This window comes from Geotrypetes seraphini, chromosome 3, assembly GCF_902459505.1.
Source record: "Geotrypetes seraphini chromosome 3, aGeoSer1.1, whole genome shotgun sequence".
In the NCBI taxonomy this organism is placed as follows: domain Eukaryota; kingdom Metazoa; phylum Chordata; class Amphibia; order Gymnophiona; family Dermophiidae; genus Geotrypetes; species Geotrypetes seraphini.
Window position 1 is genome coordinate 10,533,637 of NC_047086.1, and position 20,013 is coordinate 10,553,649.

General features: G+C 43.2%; 1 protein-coding gene across 2 annotated transcripts in view; it reads left to right on the forward strand.

Annotated features, from left to right (window-relative positions):
* SEC63 (SEC63 homolog, protein translocation regulator) overlaps positions 1–20,013 on the forward strand; it is a 171,936-nt gene that overhangs the window by 77,964 nt on the left and 73,959 nt on the right. Inside the window, exons 9-12 of one of the 2 annotated variants that reach the window (XM_033937485.1) lie at positions 7,718–7,812; positions 7,926–8,058; positions 12,962–13,054; positions 19,182–19,336. In XM_033937485.1, coding sequence (XP_033793376.1) covers positions 7,718–7,812; positions 7,926–8,058; positions 12,962–13,054; positions 19,182–19,336 — 476 coding nt within the window. The remainder of the gene's footprint in view (positions 1–7,717; positions 7,813–7,925; positions 8,059–12,961; positions 13,055–19,181; positions 19,337–20,013) is intronic. The other variant, XM_033937487.1, reaches the window with a different exon arrangement.

Here is a 20,013-nt window from a genome sequence, read left to right on the forward strand (position 1 = left end):
TCAAAGGCATAGGTATTCCCCTCCTGCCTGCTCTGCCCAGCAGTTCCAGCGCAGCAGCGGCAAAAAGGGCGAACAGAATGCTGGGAATGATTAAGAAGGGGTCACGAACAGATCGGAAAGGGTTATCATGCCGCTGTACCGGGCCATGGTATGCCCTCACCTGGAGTACTGCATCAAGCACTGGTTGCCATACATGAAGGACACGGTACTATTAGAAAGGGTCCAGAGAAGAGCGACTAAAATGGTTAAGGGGCTGGAGGAGTTGTCGTACAGTGAGAGATTAGAGAAACTGGGCCTCTTCTCCTTTATAAAGAGGAGACTGAGAGGGGACATGATAGAAACATTCAAGGTAATGAAGGTAATAGACTTAGTAGATAGAGACAGGTTGTTCACCCTCTCCAAGGTAGAGAGAACGAGAGGGCACTCTCTAAAGTTAAAAGGGTATCTATTCCGTAGAAACGTAAGAAAGTTTATCCCAGGACAAGAAGGCAGCATATTCTTAACGCATGGGTGCCGTCACCGACGGAGCCCCGGTACGGACACTTTTAACTAGAAAGTTCTAGTTGGCCGCACCGCGCCCGACGGAGGAGTGCGTGGTCCCCAGTTTCTTCGTTTCCGCGGAGCGAAGAAGACGCATGTGTTTTCAACAGCCGTTGAAAAACTAATTTTTGCCTTCCCGCTCGCGTATTTTCTCACTTTTTTCTGTTTTTCTTCTTCGGATTCATTTATTTTTGCTTTCAAAAAAAAAAAAAAAACGTCGAGTTTTCCTTATTTTTTTCAGGCCGGCCCCGGCGGGGCCTGTTGCCACCATACAGGCCTCCGGATTCGATTTTGCGGAGGCCGTGTTTCCCTTCATGCCCCCTCAACCGGGCTTTAAGAAGTGCCAGCGGTGTGCACGCCCGATCTCTCTCACCGACCCGCACAATTGGTGCCTACAGTGCTTGGGTCCAGAGCATCGGGCTGACACCTGCACCCGCTGTGCTACGCTTAAAAAGCGCACATTAAAAAATAGGCAGATCCAGCAAAATATTCTGTTCGGTACCTGATCTGCCATGGACTCTGCTGCGACGTCGACGGCACCGCAAAAGTCGACACCGACTACTTCGACTCCACTGGATCCTTCTTCGGGGTCGCTGGCCCCAGGTAAGCCGGCTAAGAAGCCTTCCACTTCCCTTGAGCGCCCTCCTGCCACGGTTGCAACACTGGCAACCCCGGCACCGCACCGACCCCGCAAACGCTCCGCTCCGATATCGGTGAGTGCCTCATCATCGGCCTCCTCATCGACGGAGCGTAGAGCGGCACCTATGGTACCGAAGAAGAAAAAAGCGGGTACCGGTGCCCCCCCTGGACGACCACATTGCGGCCATACTCCAAACCCAGTTACAGGAGCAGCTGCAGCAACAACTCCAACACCTGTTGCCGGCGTTACTGGCCCCGCACCTTCCGGTATAGGACCGGTCCGAGCCTTGCACCGTCCCTTCGGTGTCGACCCCCTCGGTACCGCTCAACACTTCCATGCCGGTCCTCTCGGCTGAGCCACATCTTTCCCAGCCTGCGGTACAGACCCGCTCCGATACCGATCCTTCTCGGTACCAGGAACGGCACCGGTCTTCCTCTCCCGGTACCACCTCGGTCCACTCTGGCAAGTCTCTCTCCAAAACCCGCCATGCCGAGCCCTCCACACCAATGTCCTGCCGTGCACACCCCGACATCAGGGACCCAGACTTATGGGAAGAATCCCCACACGGTACCGAGGAGGACGCTTCCTCGACGGATGAGGAACCTTCAGTGACTGATACCGTTTCAAAACCTGAACAGTCCTCGTTCACCAAATTCCTCAGGGAGATGTCAGCTGCTCTTTCCATTCCCTTAGAGTCCGACTCTAAAAAGTCACAGGCCTTTCTCGATGCCCTAGACTTTGAGCAACCTCCCAAAGAATTCCTTAAGTTACCCGTACATGACATCCTACGGGAAACTTTTTATAAGAACTGGGAGAACCCCCTCACTGTCCCTGGGGCCCCTCGCAAATTGGATAGCTTGTATCGGGTCATTCCCATCCCAGGATTTGACAAGCCTCAATTGCCCCATGAATCTCTCCTGGTGGAGTCCACCTTAAAGAAAACTCAGGGCTCCAGTGTCTATGCCTCCACCCCTCCTGGCAGAGAGGGAAAAACTATGGATAAGTTTGGCAAGCGCCTTTTCCAGAATGCAATGCTGGCCAACAGGGCAAATAATTACACCTTTCACTTCTCCTTCTACATGAAGCATCTAGTGCAACAACTCTCCTCCTTACAAAAATACATCCCTGAACGTAAGGTACCTCTTTTTCAACAACAAATTTCCAGTCTGCTCCAACTCCGCAAATTCATGGTGCGCTCCATTTATGATTCATTTGAGCTGACCTCTCGAGCGTCTGCCATGGCTGTTGCCATGCGGCGTCTGGCCTGGCTGAGAGTTTCTGACCTCGATATTAACCACCAAGACCGCCTGGCTAACGCACCTTTTCTTGGTGATGAACTCTTCGGGGAGTCCCTGGACTCAACAACCACGAGACCAGGTGGGACACCCTAGTGAAGCCTAAAAAGAAGACTCCGCCTGCTCGCCCCTACAGACAGCAGTCTTCCTACCAACGCAGGTTCTCGGCCAGACCTCTCAACCCGCCCCAACAGCAGCCTTTTGACTTTTTTCTCCAGGGCATAGCCAGTCTCCCACCATCATTGCCTCTTCCTTAGCCTATCGGAGGTCGCCTCCAACTCTTCCTCAACCGTTGGGAGGTCATCACATCAGACCAATGGGTCCTCAACATCATTCGCCACGGCTACTCTCTCAACTTCCAGACTCTTCCACCAGACAATCCTCCCATAGAGTCTGCTTCTCACTTCTCCCAATCCCCCCTCCTCCTGAGGGAGGTCCAATCCCTCCTTCTTCTCAGTGCCATCGAAGAGGTGCCCTCAGACCAAAGGGGTCAGGGATTCTACTCCCGCTACTTCCTGGTTCCCAAGAAGACAGGAGACCTCCGTCCCATCCTCGATCTCCAGGACCTCAACAAGTGTCTGGTCAAGGAAAGGTTCAGAATGCTCTCCCTTGCCACGCTTTACCCTCTTCTCTCTCAACACGACTGGCTATGTTCCCTGGACCTCAAAGAGGCCTACACTCACATCCCAATCAATCCGACTTCATGTCGCTACCTACGGTTCCAGATTCAGCACCGTCACTATCAGTACAAAGTGCTACCCTTTGGCCTTGCATCATCACCCAGGGTGTTCACCAAGTGCCTTATTGTGGTGGCGGCCTTCCTCAGGTCTCACGACCTCCAGGTGTTCCCCTACTTGGACGATTGGTTGGTGAAAGCGCCTACGTCTCCGCTTGTGCTACAAGCCACTCATCACACCATCTCGCTCCTCCATCTACTGGGATTCGAGATCAACTACCCCAAGTCGCACCTACTTCCCACACAGCGACTTCAATTCATTGGCGCAGTTCTCGACACCACTCTGATGAGGGCGTTTCTCCCCTCCGACCGACAACGGACTCTGCTCCACCTCTGTCGTCAGGTGCTCCTTCATCAAACCATCCCAGCTCGGCAGATGATGGTCCTCCTGGGCCACTTGGCCTCCACGGTCCATGTCCTTCCTCTGGCACGACTCCACCTCAGGACACCTCAGTGGACCCTAGCCAACCAATGGTCACAGACCACGGATCCTCTTTCTCATCCCATCTCTGTGACATCGTCTCTTCAGCAATCTCTTCAATGATGGTTGAACTCCTCCAATCTTTCCAGGGGTCTACTCTTCCATCTACCCCCTTACTCCATGATTATAACCACAGATGCCTCCCCCTTTGCATGGGGAGCTCACATGGGAGACCTTCGCACCCAGGGACTCTGGACCCCTCAGGAGCGTCAACATCACATCAATTTCCTGGAACTCAGGGCCATGTTCTATGCTCTCAGGGCCTTCCAGCACCTCCTCTACCCACAGGTTCTTCTCCTGTGCACAGACAACCAGGTCGCCATGTACTACATAAACAAGCAAGGCGGCACCGGATCTCCCCTCCTCTGTCAGGAGGCCATCCGCATCTGGACCTGGGCCACGGCCCACAATCCCTTCCTCAAGGCTGTCTATATCCAGGGCGAACAGAACTCCCTGGCCGACAATCTCAGCCACATCCTTCAACCTCACGAGTGGACTCTGGATCCTCCCACACTCCGCTCCATCTTTGCTCGCTGGGGCACTCCTCAGGTGGACCTCTTTGCAGCTCCTCACAACCATCAGCTTTCCCAGTTCTGTTCCAGACTCTTCTCCCCTCATCGTCTGGCCCCAGATGCATTCCTGCTCGACTGGACGGATCGGTTCCTCTATACCTTTCCTCCACTGCCTCTGATGTTGCGGACGTTATCCAAACTCCGCAGGGACAGAGCCACCATGATTCTCATCGCCCCTCGGTGGCCTCGCCAACACTGGTTCTCCCTCCTGCTCCAGCTCAGCTCCAGGGAGCCCATTCCTCTTCCTGTGTTTCCTACTCTACTTACGTAGCAGCATCAGTCTCTACTGCATCCCAATCTGTCCTCGCTCCACCTGACAGCTTGGTTTCTCTCGGGCTGACCTCTCCAGAGAATCTGTCTCAGCCTGTCCGTCGTATTTTGGATGCCTCCAGGAAACTGGCCACCCTCCAGTGTTACCGTCAGAAGTGGACCCGGTTCTCCTCTTGGTGTCTACTACATCACCACAATCCCACCTCATTGGCGGTGGAAACTGTTCTGGACTATTTGCTCTCTCTGTCCGACGCTGGCCTCAAGTCTACCTCAATCAGAGTCCACCTCAGTGCCATCACTGCGTTTCATGAGCCTATCCTCGGAAAACCTCTCACGGCTCATCCACTGGTTTCCCGGTTCATGAGAGGCCTCTTCAATGTCAAACCACCTCTGAAGCCTCCTCCAGTCGTCTGGGACCTGAATGTGGTTTTATCAGCCCTCATGAAACCTCCTTTTGAGCCTCTTGCCACAAACTCGCTCAAATTTCTTACGAGGAAGGTGCTTTTCCTCATTGCCATCACCTCTGCCAGGAGGGTTAGTGAGCTGCATGCACTGGTTGCCGACCCACCTTTCACTGTTTTTCACCATGACAAGGTGGTTCTGCGAACCCATCCTAGATTCCTTCCCAAGGTGGTCTCGGACTTCCACCTCAACCAGTCCATTGTCTTGCCTGTCTTTTTCCCGAAGCCCCATTCTCATCCTGTGGAACAGGCGTTACACACGCTGGACTGTAAGCGTGCCCTTGCATACTACCTTGACCGTACCAGGGCTCACCGCTCGTCCCCTCAGCTCTTTCTGTCCTTCGACCCTAACCGTCTAGGTCGTCCTGTTTCTAAACGGACGCTTTCCAACTGGCTTGCTGCCTGCATTGCGTTCTGTTATGCTCGGGCCGGTCTCTCACTGGAAGGTGCTGTCACGGCCCACAGGGTCAGAGCTATGGCTGCTTCTGTGGCTTTCCTCTGTTCCACGCCCATCGAGGAAATCTGCAAGGCTGCCACTTGGTCCTCAGTTCACACGTTCACTACTCACTATTGTCTGGATGCCTTCTCCAGACGGGATGGACACTTCGGCCAATCTGTGTTACAAAATTTATTTTCCTAATGGCCAACCATCCCTCCTCCCCCTCTGTTAGCTTGGAGGTCACCCATGCGTTAAGAATATGCTGCCTGCTTGTCCTGGGATAAAGCACAGTTACTTACCGTAACAGGTGTTATCCAGGGACAGCAGGCAGATATTCTTACATCCCACCCACCTCCCCGGGTTGGCTTCTTAGCTGGCTTATCTTAACTGGGGACCACGCACTCCTCCGTCGGGCGGGAAGGCACTCGCGCATGCGCGGTGCGGCCAACTAGAACTTTCTAGTTAAAAGTGTCCGTACCAGGGCTCCGTCGGTGACATCACCCATGCGTTAAGAATATCTGCCTGCTGTCCCTGGATAACACCTGTTACGGTAAGTAACTGTGCTTCTTCTTCACCCAGAGAGAGGTGGAGAACTGGAATGCTCTTCTGGAGGCTATTATAGGGGAAAACACCCTCCAGGGATTCAAGACAAAGTTAGACAAGTTCCTGCTGAACCAGAACGTACGCAGGTAAAGCTAGTCTTAGTTAGGACACTGGTCTTTGACCAAAGGGCCGCTGCGTGAGCGGACTGCTGGGCACGATGGACCACAGCAATTCTTATGTTCTTATCCCCACCATCCCTGACTGCAGAAGTCTTAGCTGGCTCCCCAGTCAAAGCAAGGGACGAGCTTTTGATTGGGTCTAGAAGAGCTACAAAATCAAATCATTTTTATTCAAACAGACAACTAGATTGCAATGTCTTTCGAGGGAGTGCTGAAATGTTCTCAGCCCAGTCAACTTTCTGAAATTCTGAGCATTATTTTGCCACTCTAGCTGAAAAGAGTGTTATTTTATTTTGCTAAGGGCAATTTGCAGAATCATAATGCTATGTTTTTGACATTGCTTCCGATCATTGATTGAACCATGTCATTGAAAAGTGTGGCATTTTCAAATGTGGAACTCCGAGCCATCGTGAAGTTCCTATTCCTGCAGAAGAAAACGCCAGAGGAATCCATGAATGTATGATACAAACATTGAGTGACAAATGCCCATCATACTCCACAGTAAAGTGGTGTGCAAACTTTCAGCGTGGAGATTTTGAGACCGAAGTTGCAGCAAGGCCTCAAACGGTGTCAACTCCTGAAATTGTTGACCATGACTTGATTTTAGCTGAGACTCTTCTGCTGGGTATGCAGAAGCTGTCAGCCAAGTGGTGCCCAAATGTTTGAATGCTGATGAAAAATGACATCGAGTGGACACTTCCTAGTTGATTTTGCAGCATTTTAAGCGAGCTGGTGCCAACATTTTGGAATGACTAGTTACTGTTGATGAAACATGGTTACACCATCACGATTCTGAGACAAAACAGTCCATGCAATGGCAGCACTCTGGTTCTACAAGGCCAAGGAAATTCAAGACCCAAAAGTCAGCAGGAAAGGTCATGGCCGCTGTGATTTGGGATCAGGAAGGTGTTATGACTGACTATCTTTCGTAATGACTGCTTATTTTTGAGTGTAAATGAACTCAAAACGTGGCTTGATAGTCAACAAGCAAACACACACTTCATCATCCATCTGCAGTTATTCTCTTTTTCGATTTAATGTCTGTCAGAGTGAAAAGTCAAGTTCGCAAAGATAAGAAGATCCAAACAGTAGCAAATCCTTGATTACTTTGTTGCTCAAGTTAGGCTAACCACTGCATAAAAAATAAAACTAAAATGACTTGCCATTAGTTTTCAAGGATCAATCACGTCAAAGAATGATGCTTGTCTGGTGGGTTGTATCCTTACGCACACAGATGCTCATAACATTGACACTTGCGCATGCAACATACATGTCATCTATTCTACTTATGAAGGGAATTTTTCAAAATAAAGTAAAATTCTGGGATCTCTTCAGGGCACACCACTTTGCCATGGCACACAGTTTGAGAGACACTGTCTTAAAACCTTTAATTTTAGGAAAGTCTCAATTATAAGCAGTCATATGTTTGCTGTCAGGTGTTCATTTTCAATTGACATTTCTATACTGTTAAGTCATCCAAAGTCCAGAGGCATCGAACTTTGAATGTTCTTGAGAGGTTTAGGTCTATCTAATTCTTTCCTGATGACCCTTTTCTTTTTAGGTCTCCTCATGGTTTTGGCAGGAGCTTCTGAATTTGACCCTCAGTATAATAAAGATGCCACAAGTCGACCAACAGATAATATTCAGATACCTCAAGTAAGTTTTCCCAATATATCTATTGCATGTATGATTTTGTACTACATGGGGAACAGCCACAATTTTGGTTTAAAAAAAAAAAATGTGCAAATACTACACTTCATTTATTTCAGTTAATTAGAGAAATTGGCAGTATTAATTTGAAGAAGAATGAGCCACCGCTTACTTGCCCATACAGTCTAAAGGCTAGAGTTCTCATGCTCGCTCATCTTTCCAGGATGAAAATCCCTGAGACTCTCGAAGAAGGTAATTTTTAATCTCTTATTAAATTGCTGGGATGTGGTGTATCTGTGCAACTGTGGAATATTGGGCTTCTTTTAAAAGGATTTCTACCAAAATAATTAGATATAGTCCTTGGATATAGTCCTTGGTAACATGTCCTTAGAATTTTATGCTGCATTGCAGATAGATTCTGCCCAGCCGCTGGAATTAAGATGTTGATTTCTGCTGCTTGTTGTATTTTTGCTGTGGGTTTTATGTATGTTAAAATAAAGCTTGCATTTTATACCAATTTATGCTTGCTGTACACAGATTATATATGTCTCGCTCATGCCTTTTCATCAATAGTTCAAAGTGAGTTACATTCAAGAGCCCTTCTACCAAAAGGTGTTAAGCACTTAACACAGTGTCTCTCAAAGAGATTCCAGGTGTGCCATAAGAGACTCCAACATTTTAAAAATTCCCTTCATAAGTATACACTAGAATAGGTACACATCTGTGTGCATAAGGATATATGCGGTTGCCTAGACAAGCAGCATTTTTTGACATGATTGGCCCTTGAAAATTAAAGGCGTGACTTTATTTTTATTATTTATGCAGTAGTTATCCTACCTTGAGCAACAAAGCAATCGAGGCTTTTCAAACATTTGAATCTTATCTTTGCAAACTTGGATTTTCTGCTCCGACAGAAATTAAATCAAAAAAGAGAATGACTGCAGATGATGGATGATGAAATGCATGCTTGCTTTTTGACTATCGAGCTACGTTTTTGAGTTAAATTTGCACTCAAAACAAGCTCATCCATCGCATTGATTAGCAAGTCTATTCTATCTACTTTAGTTTCACCATTGTTACAATTACCCCTACGTAGCTTAAAGAACTTTAAATAATTATAATTTTATGTTTTTTATAAACCGCCCAACCAATAGTTCTGGGTGGTTCAAATCACATTTTGGTTTTGCAATTTTATAATTTCAATTATAATGTGCCGCGAAAAACATTTGGTCCGTTTAGTGTGCCGGAGCTAAAAAAGTTTGAGAGACACTAACTTAACATCAGCTGTGTTAAGAAATTCTACAGTAGTTTGCTTGTTTCTGCACATTTTGTGAGTTACTAAATTTTTCAAGGACAAGCTGGCTGTAATAGGGATCGATTTTTCTTTTTAAGAACATAAGAATTGGCACTGCTGGGTCAGACCAGTGGTCCATCTAACCCAGTTTTCTGTTCCAGCAGTGGCCAATCCAAGTCCTAGTACCTTCCAGAAACCGAGATAATAGCAGCATTCCGTTCTGCCAATCCAGGGCAGGCAGTGGCTTCCTCCATGTCTGTCTCAATATGGACACTTCCTCCAGGACCTTGTTCAAACTTTTCTTAAATCCAGCTACGCCACTAAACCACATCCTCTGACAAAAGACTTCCAGAATTTAACTATTCTTTGACTAAAAAAAAATACATTTCCTCCCAATTTGTTTAAAAGTATTCCCCTGTAATTTCATTGTATCCCCTAGTTTTTGTACTTTATGAAAGGGTGAAAAATTGATTCCCATTTCATACTACTCAGAATTTGTAGACCTCAATCATATCCTTCTCATCCATCTCTTTTCTAAGCTGAAGAGCCCTAACCTTATACAAGAGGAGTCCCATCCCCTTTATCATTTTGGTCACTTTTCTTTGAAACTTTTCTAATTTCTCTTTATCTCTTTTGAGATACGGCGATACTCGAGGTGAGGAAGCACCATGAAGTGATACAGAGGCATTATAATATTCTTGGTCTCATTTGCCATCCTTTTCCTAATAATTCCTAGCATCCTGTTTGCTTTTTTTTTGCCGCAGCCACACACTGGGCAGAAGATTTTCACCGTAGTTTCAACAATGACACTCAGATCTTTTTCTTGGGTGCTGATGCCTAAGGTGGATCCTAGCATAAGGTAACTATGATTTGGATTATTCTTCTCAGTGTGCATCACTTTGCATTTGTCCATATTAAATTTAATCTGCTTTTTGGATGCCCAGGCTTCTAATTTCCTAAGATCTTCCTGCAATTTTTTTTCTTCATGTGTTTTGACAGCTTTGAATAGTTTCGTGTCATCTGCAAATTTAACCACCTCATTTGTCATTCAGTTTCCGGATCATTTATAAATGTTAAATAGCACTGGTCCCAGTACATATATATCCCTGTGGCACTCCATTATTTACCCTCCTCCATTGAGGAAAAATGTCCATTTAACCCTTCTCTCTGTTTTCTGTCTAACAAAATCCACAACAGAACATTGCCTCCAGTCCTACCCCTAACTTTTTAATTTTCTCAGGAGTCTTTCATGAGGAACTCTTGTCAAAAGGTTTCTGAAAATCTAGATACATTATATTAACCGGCTCACCTTTATCCTCCCGTTTATTCACGCCTTCAAAGAAATGCAGTAAATTGATGAGGCAAGACCACCCTTGGCTGAACACATGCTCACTCTCTCCCATTAAACCATGTTTGCCTGTGTTCCCTAATTTATAATAGTTTCCACTATTTTGCCCGACACTGAAGTCATACTTACTGGTCTGTAATTTCCCAGATCATCCCTGGAACCCTTTTTAAATATCAGTGTAACATTAGCCACCCTCCAATCTACAACAGATGATTTTAGCAACAGGTTACAGATCACTAACAGCAGATCAGCAATTTCATGTTTGAGTTCTTTCAGTATTCCAGGATGTATACCATCCAGTTCAGGTGATTTATCGCTCTTTAACTTGTCGATTTGGATCAGTACATCTTCCAGGTTTGTCAAAATTTCTTTCAGTTCTTCAGCATTTTGTCATTTTTACATACCTTTCTATGAACTGGGTGTGTAATGGTCAGTCTGGAACCACCATGGGCTTGCTCAGAAATGCCTTGATTTCTGCTGCTGTTATGATACAGGTAAGAGGAGGCTCAGAGACTCTGGCTGAGCATATAGTTGCCTCAGTGTTGAACAGAGGAGATTGAGAAGGGACATGATCGAAACATTCATGTACTGAAGGGGATAGACTTAGTAGATAAAGATGGGTTGTTCACCCTCTCCAAGGTAGGGAGAACGAGAGAGCACTCTCTAAAGTTGAAAAGGGATAGATTCCGTACAAACGTAAGGAAGTTCTTCTTCACCCAGAGTGGTAGAAAACTGGAACGCTCTTCCGGAGGCTGTAATAGGGGAAAACTCCCTCCAGGGATTCAAGACAAAGTTAGACAAGTTCCTGGTGAACAAGGATGTACGCTGGTAGGGCTAGTCTCAGTTAGGGTGCTAGTCTTTGACTAGAGGGCTGCTGCATGAGTGGACTGCTGGGCACGATGGACCACTGGTCTGACCCAGCAGCAGCAGCAATTCTTATGTTCTTACGTTCCTTGGTTTCGCCCTGCTGTCTCCAAGCTGCGTCTTCTCATCTCCTTCACCTCTGATCTATCTTCTACATTGCATCTCTTCTTTCCTGATTTCACTGTAATCATATCAAGTTAATCTTTTTTAATTAAAGACTTTATTTGAAAGAGTTTGAATGTTCTTTGTTTTTTTCTTAAGCTTGTCTGTTATAATTTTATGATGTACGTATATATTGTACCTCGCGCAGAAGTCCTCCCATTGTAGGCTTGAAAGTATCTTCCTTGCCTATCTATACCATTCTTTCAACAGTTGCAGCTGGAAGAGGAGATGCCTGAGACCTTATATCTAATTGCTATTTATTTTTATATTGAACCAGTTTACCAACACAGAACTCTGCAATCATTCTTAAGTTTTTCAGATTTTCATGAGCCTTTGAACTGTTGGGACTCGGATCCTTTGACAAGACGCCTGTTCTATAGCCATAGCTTTGATCACTTCATCGCTGAGCTGAGGAAGATCAGGCTGTGGAAGTTGGAGTGGTCCCCTTCCCTCTCTTCCCTCCCTCTTAGGATTTTATTTTTTCGATGTACTTAATCTCTTACCATTTCCCTTTGGTTCCAGTAAGTCAGCATGTTTTGTCCCCCTTCTAATTTTCTTTTTAATTTTTACTTTTTCTTTTTTTTTTTTTAAATATTATTTGAAAATTGTAAACCATTTAGGTATATATTTGATAAAACAGTATATCAAAGATTAAATAAACTTGGTTAGAACAGCAGCTTGGGAATTGGGGAAAGCCAGGGTACAAATCCTACTAATTCTACTTGCGGCCTTAAGCAAAACAATTACCATATTTGGAGGCTCATTTTCAAAGTACAGAGACTTACAAAGTTCCATACTAAATAACTTTGTAAGTCTGTGCTTTGAAAATGAGCATCATGTGTAACTAAATGTGGCCCAAATCCTTGTGATGCCCCCCTCCCCCCACCAGCCAACAGGTCTTTTTCCCAGATACTTACACTACACACCCAACTATAAAGATCCAGTATGCCCACCACTTCCCCCTCCCCCTCCCATGCACACTCGGCATGCCCTGTCTGCTGTATCCCCCAAGTATGGTTTTGGATTTTTTTTGGGTGGTTGTTGACATTGGTCTTTTCTCTTCCCCTCCCCCCGCAGTATACCTTCAAATCTCTGTTCCAAACAGTGCTGGCACTGCAGCAGTGCACTTGAGGTCTCCTCTGGAGCGTTCCCTCGGACTCAACGTCCTGTTTTCCACACGGGCAGAGCAGGTCAGAGAGAACTTTCGGACTTTTCTAGTGTTTTGCTTCCTCGGACAGCACAGGTGCCAGTGCTGTATGGAAGAGGAGAGGGGTTGGAATAAGATAAACTGAACGATGATTAATGTTGGTGCAAATTTAGCAACTTGGCTCAGGTACATCCAGGAACTAGGAAATAACTTACTGACTCTGAATGTACCAAAATGTAACTCACTTTGAATGGCCACTGAAAAGGTATGAGCTGGAAGGTGGGGGAGGGGGAACGTAGAATGACTGTAACCACCCTAAGATGTTTGATTTCTCATTCAGACCAGCAGTTTATCTTGAAAAAATGCCCAGCCCTGCTTCAAGAAATGGTGAATGTGATTTGCCAGCTGATCATAATGGCTCGTAGCCGTGAAGGTAGGCAAGAAGCATTGCTTTGGATTTATTATTCTGACATCAACTTCCAGCTAATCTGGTAAACGGAAGGTCTTGGCTTTATTGTTCCGTTTTTATTGTAGTATTGGTTATATACCTTTCCCATAACTTTTTGATGAATTATAACTTGTATAAAAATGAGAGAAACTGTGGCATGATTATAGTGTATGCATTCAAGAATCCAACTTAAAATTATGAAGTCATGGAAGATGATTACAAAGTCTTCAAATGGATCACAGGGCCTGCGCAGCTTTATTTTAGATGATTAGATTGAGTTTTCAACTATTTTTCTTTAACCAGAATATTTTATTTCGGGAGAAGCAAGAAATGAGTAGAGGCTTAATATCTGTGTCTCTAGGGCCTTTGCACATGGTATAGAGTGTGGGGAAGATTGCGGTATATAAAAGTAAAGTTATTATTATTAAGCTCACGTCTTAACATATGCTCAGTTATTATACTTTTAGTCACTGAGCTGATGACTTTGTTGCTCTGTGAATCCAACTTTTTATTTTTTATTTTTTTTACGGCTTCAGGTACAGGAAACCTATTCTAAATTTCCAGTTAAGTTTTTGTTGAGTTGTAGTGATACAGAAAAACCCATCTTGGAAAAAATCAATGGGGAAAGGAAAGGGAAGTCACACAATATCTGCCATCCAGCTTCATTTATACCCAAGGTGACTGTCACTAGAGAGGCAAAACATGTATTTTAATGAGAACACCGAGGATAAAATGGTTTCTAAAGCTCGCATCCTTGTATTTGCTGGTTTACCTGTATGTCCTGGTCTTTTAAGGAGCAAAATGTGACTGTGAGGTATTGCATTGCTTTGAGCAATCTCTGGTTGAGACGTGGCCTGGAAATAAATCTGTCTCTGTGAAATTATTTATTTAGTTAGCTAGTTAAAATTTTATACCCTGCCTAAAACTAGGCAGTTTGCAAGCAATATATGTACATATATAAAAATTCTAACATAAGAACCTAAAAATTACCATAATGGGACATTCCGAAGATCCATCAAGCCATGTCCTGTTTCAACAGTGGCCCACCCAGGTGCCAAGAACCTGGCAGAAACTCAAATAGCAACATTCCAAAGCTGGGATTGTGATGTCATAATGCCTCATTCCACCAATGGCTAAAAACCAATCTTATCAGTGATGTCACAATAGCTTGATTGTCCTAGACTTGGCTCACATAAGAACATAAGAGCTGCCATATTGGAACAGATTGAAGGGCCATCAAGCCCAGTATCCTGTTTTCAACAGTGGCCAACCCAGGTCCCAAGTATCTAGCTAGATCCCAAGTAGTAAAACAGATTCTATACTGCTTATCCTGTGGTATACTCTTCCCGATCAGGAACAATGAAATGATAAATGGACAAATCTTTATTAAATCTTGTCCAGTAAAAATGGGGGAAAAAAAAAATTGCTCAAAGTTATTCTCGACAAAGACTTAACCTTTCATGACCAGATAAGCTCCATTGTAAAAGCCTGTTTCCACAAACTTCGGCTCATTCGTTCCTTAACCTCACTTCTTGAAACTGATGTTTCAAGTTTCAAGTTTATTAGAGTTTTAATATACCGACTATCAAGCAAATATCTAGCCGGTTTACATAAAATTTAAAAAAAAATTTTCTAAAAAGAGGTACAAATAATTATAAAATATTAATTAAATTAAAATAGGTAGTGAACATTAATGACTTTAACGTTGCAAACTGGATGGTGAGGGCAGACGGGGAAAGGGTGGGTAAAGTTACATTGAGGAGAGAAAAATGGAGATAGTAAGGTAAGGGTTATAACAAATAGGGTGGGGAAAAAATGTATATGATGTAAAGTAGTTTGTAAAAGTATGGTAATAAAGAAAAGTTTAAACGGAGGAAAATGCATCGAGAAATAGGAATGTTTTTAAGCTCTTCTTAAATTTATCAAGATTTTGTTCTTCTCGGAGTGGTTGTGGAAGAGAATTCCATAATGTCGGGGCAGATACCGCAAAATTTATTTTCCGTGTGTAATAAAATTATTTTATAGATGGAATAAGAAGAAAATTTTGATTTGTAGATCTCAGAGTTCGAGAGGAATATTGAGGAATAAGTAATTTGTGAAGAAATAATGGCAAGTGTGAGGATTTTATTTTGAATGTCAGTAAGATAATTTTGTAGGTGATACGATGTGTCACAGGAAGCCAATGAGCATCTTTCAAAGCTGGTGTGACATGGTCATATTTGCCTAAGTTGTAAATAAGTTTTATAGCCGAGTTTTGGATTAATTGAAGACGTCGAATTTCTTTTTGTGGTAATCCATTGAAAAGGGAATTACAGTAGTCTAAATGGGAAATAATCAGTGAATGGACAAGAATTTTGATAGATTCAGTTTCTAACATTGAAGTCAATGAGCGTATTAAGCGGAGTTTATAGAAACAAGTTTTTACTACTGAACTTAGATGGTCATGGAATGAAAGGCTGTCACAACCCTCGTTCACTCACTGGTCATTTCTCATTTAGACTACTGTAACTCTTTATATAACGGAACTACTCAAACTATGTTGTCTGCAGCTCATTCAAAATACGGCAATTAAACTTATCTATAAGGCTGGGAAATATGATCATGTTACTCATCTTCTGCGAGAAGCCCACTGGCTACCCATCACCCATTGTATCACCTATCACCACAGTTGTTACGCGCTGTGGAAGCTAAGGACCATAAAAAAATACTTCGACCCAACATCCTTCAGGTTGCTGGTGCAATCGCTGATCCTATCCCTCCTTGACTACTGTAACATCATCTACCTGTGGGTATCCCACAAAAAACAGTAAAAAAATTGAGATTAGTACAAAACACTTAATCTTTGGACTGAGAAAAAAAAGACCACATCAGCCCCTACTACAAAAAACTACACTGGTTACCAATAGAAGTACAAATACTATTCAAATTTGCATGTATCTGTTTCAAACAAGTCTGGGGACTAGCACCTTCCTACCTGCAAACTCACTTCGTTCTGTACAACCCCACACGAACAACCAGAAACAAAAACATCTTTGCCTATCCATAGATCTCAGGCTGCAGATTCAAATCCTTCCTGGATAGAACCTTCATGTTCCAAGCGAATAGACAACAAGTCTGGTTGCGAAACTGCATAAATGAACTCAAACTGACTTACAATGCATTTCAAAAAGCAATAAAAACCACCCTTAAACGAAAACAACCCCCCCGTAAACACTATTCAATCTCTCAGGAAGCTCCAATTTTCATGTATTCTTTACCCATGGAACTTAGATTAGTATGTAACTTGTTTATGTAACTTTTCTATTTTAGGCTTCTTATCATTTGCTGACTGTCCAGCCTTCTTCCAATGTGAACCGCCTAGAAGTCGCCTGACTATGGCGGTATAGAAAAATAAAGTTATTATTATTATAATACTTTAATGCTGGTCTTCAAAATCAAACTTTTGTGTCTCCCATCTTTTTTTTTTTTTTTTTTTTTTTATAAAATCTTTATTCATTTTTCAAACTTACAATAAGTGTATCAACAGGTACAATCAAATGGACTTAATAAAACACTTAATATTCAGCAATAAATCAAATTATATATTTTATCCCCTTCCCTCCCACCCCTTTCATTTTATATATTACTTATTTATACCTTTAATAAATACTTTCCTATTTTCGTTCTCATTAATAAAAACTCATAAGTTATCTCCCCGCCCCCTTTTATACTATTAAGGGAAAATGAAACCTCTTGAAATGTTTTAAACAACCCTTTCTGTATAGCTATTGTTTTTTCCATTTTATATATGTGACACAACGAATTCCACCATAAGCTATAGTTAAGTCTCCTCCAATTTTTCCAATTACTTGTTATTTGTTGTACAGCCACTCTTGTCATGATTAGTAAAAGCTTATTATTCTTAAATGATATTTGGCTCTTAGCTCTCATTAACATGCCAAATAATACAGTATCATATGATAAAGCAACCGGATCCCATTCTTCCTTGATAAACTCATCTTCCCTTTTTGTGCTTCCCGGACCCTTAGATAGGCTGATCAGAATTGCATGCTAATAGATCTCATGCATATTCATTGGGGAAATCCTGAAAACCCGGCTGGATTATGGCCCTTGAGGACCAACTTTGACACCTGTATGCTAATGCCTGAACACATTTCCACTCCAAATACTCTGCTTTTCAGACTAGGTTAATGATCTATAGTTTTCAAGTGGTGCAGTCCACTTTAGTAAAAAAATAAAAAAAATAAATTATGTGAGAACTAGAACCATCGAAGGACAATTTGTTCCTGGGTAAGGAGAGCTGGGAGTATTTCATTTCATTTATTAAAAATGTATAGACCACCGTATGCCAAAGCAGTATGCACAATTACAAACATAATTTTAAGCAATCATCAAAATAAAGAAAGCAGTTCATAAGTCTCTTGCATCATCTGTCTCAAATAAACAAATGTCACTTCAACAGCTGTTGAAACCTCCTGAATCATTGGAATTACCAACTGACTTGCAATTTCAGAGCAGAGAGACCTCCTTGGAACATAAGATTGTTGATGTAAACATTTATGCTCATATTTATCAAGTCCAACATCAAACGCAGAGCAGAATTCAGTATAACCTGTAGAGATCATATTAAACAAACAGCAAATCCCACAAATATACAGTAATAATTAGTGATCTAGCCAGGAATTTGTATAACCAAGGCAGTCTGTTCCCTTTGGTCTCTCTCCACACCTGCTCTCAATTTCTTTCCTTTCCCCTCACCCCCTGGCATTCTCTTCCACCTCCGTATATTTTTCTCCAACCCCATTCTAAGTCATGAGCACTACCTGCTTCACTCACCAGTCAGCTTCTGCTATCACCTTCTCTGAAGGCTTGCCACCAGCACCGTCTGTGGAAAAGAAAAGCTATTTGGTAAGTTTGAGGCCCACCATGCTCAAACTCCTGCACTGTTCTCCATCTCATGGAATCAATGCAGTAGTTGGAGCATCATGAGACCCAAACTTCCTGAGAGCTTCCCGTTGTTAGGAGAAAACAGAGCTATTCCAGATGTGGAGCTTCTAGAGGAGATCAGTAGAGAACTTGCATTGTGGCTTCTCAACTCTCTTGTATTTAGGGTCGGAACGCAGGGCTGTGGAGTCAGAAGCAATTGTTGGGTTACCTGAGTTGGTGAAGATGTGCCAACTCCTAATAGAGTTAAATTGTAGGTTATGCAAATATTATAATGCTTAATTTTCTTATTTCACAGATAATAATTTGATCCTTTTTTCAGGATATGTTTTAGAATAAATTTTGATATAGAGATCTTTGATTACAAAATGTAATATATTTATATTGGTGAAAGTGGCACCTAGAGAATGACATGGGGATTAAGTTGGGCCCTGTCCCCACTCCATCTGCACAGGCCTCGAATAGTTATGATTTTATATTGAAATCATTTTATTAAAGTATAAAAAGAAACAATATTTTGTACAAATGCCTATAAACTTTCCCCCTCTTTTACTGGGGTGCGCTGACAGATTGGTGCGCGTTGAACACTAATGGCATTTGGCGTGCGCTGGGCCGATTGGCGCACCTTAGTAAAAGAGGGCCTTTGTCCTATAATTTTATTGTGAATGTCAATTGTATCCCATTCTGAGCTCCTGGGAGAATGGGATAGAAATATAAATAAATAAATAAATTTTGAAATCAGAAATCCAGAACAAGGATCAAGAAAACCCCTGTCTCCCTTCCCAAATATCCCCTCCACTATTAAGACAACTGAACAAGCCAATTTACTTTAAAATGGTGCATAGAAAAATCATGCTAATGGAGTACCTCGGTCATACACAGAATACAAATACCAAATCCATAATAGCTGGCCAAAAATGATAAGCATAAATGAAACCAAAATCCCAAGAAGCCACTCCTTGCATGTAGTAAAACACCACTATCTAATATAAAGGAGTTGGAGTCGGAGTGGAGATACCATAATTAAAGACGTTATGTACCGACTTATGCCATTGACTCTCAGGCCTTGCAGCAAAGGATAGTAAACTAGATTTAAGTTACCCTTGTTCTTGCAGTAAATGTTTGCAGACCATTTCTAGATGTTATCTTATTAAATGTCCCCCTCTAGAACGGGAGTTCCGTGCACCATCCTTAGGATCTTTGGAGAACTGTATGAAGCTCTGCCAGATGATAGTTCAGGGTCTGCAGCAGTTCAAGTCCCCTCTTCTGCAGCTGCCCCATATTGAAGAGGACAACCTTCGCCGTGTCTCCAATCATAAAAAGGTAAGCTTTTCTCTTTCTTTCCTGCTCCGGTCTGTTCAGTACTGCATTGAAGATAATAGTTTAGTTCTGTTTGTTTATTGAGAGCTTCTATACCACGATTTAGAGCGGTTTCCATGAGCTTCTGTAGAGATATTACCATACAGAGTTATTAATACCAGCATAATTATGCCATAATCATATTGATCTTTCTACATATATGCACACATTATGCCAAATCAATCGTCCTATGCGTATACACATATAAAACTAGGTTTACTGTTAAGATAAGAACATAAGAAATGCCTCTACTGGGTCAGACCTGAGGTCCATCGTGCCCAGCAGTCCGCTCACGCGGCGGCCCAACAGGTCCAGGACCTGTGCAGTAATCCTCTATCTATACCCCTCTATTCCCTTTTCCAGCAGAAAGTTGTCCAATTCCCTCTTGAACCCCAGTACCGTACTCTGCCCTATCACGCCCTCTGGAAGCGCATTCCAGGTGTCCACCACATGCTGGGTAAAGAAGAACTTCCTAGCATTCGTTCTGAATCTGTCCCCTTTCAACTTTTCTGAATGCCCTCTTGTTCTTTTATTTTTTGAAAGTGTGAAGAATCTGTCCCTCTCTACTCTCTCTATGCCCTTCATGATCTTGTAAGTCTCTATCATATCCCCTCTGTCTCCGCCTCTCCAGGGAAAAAAGT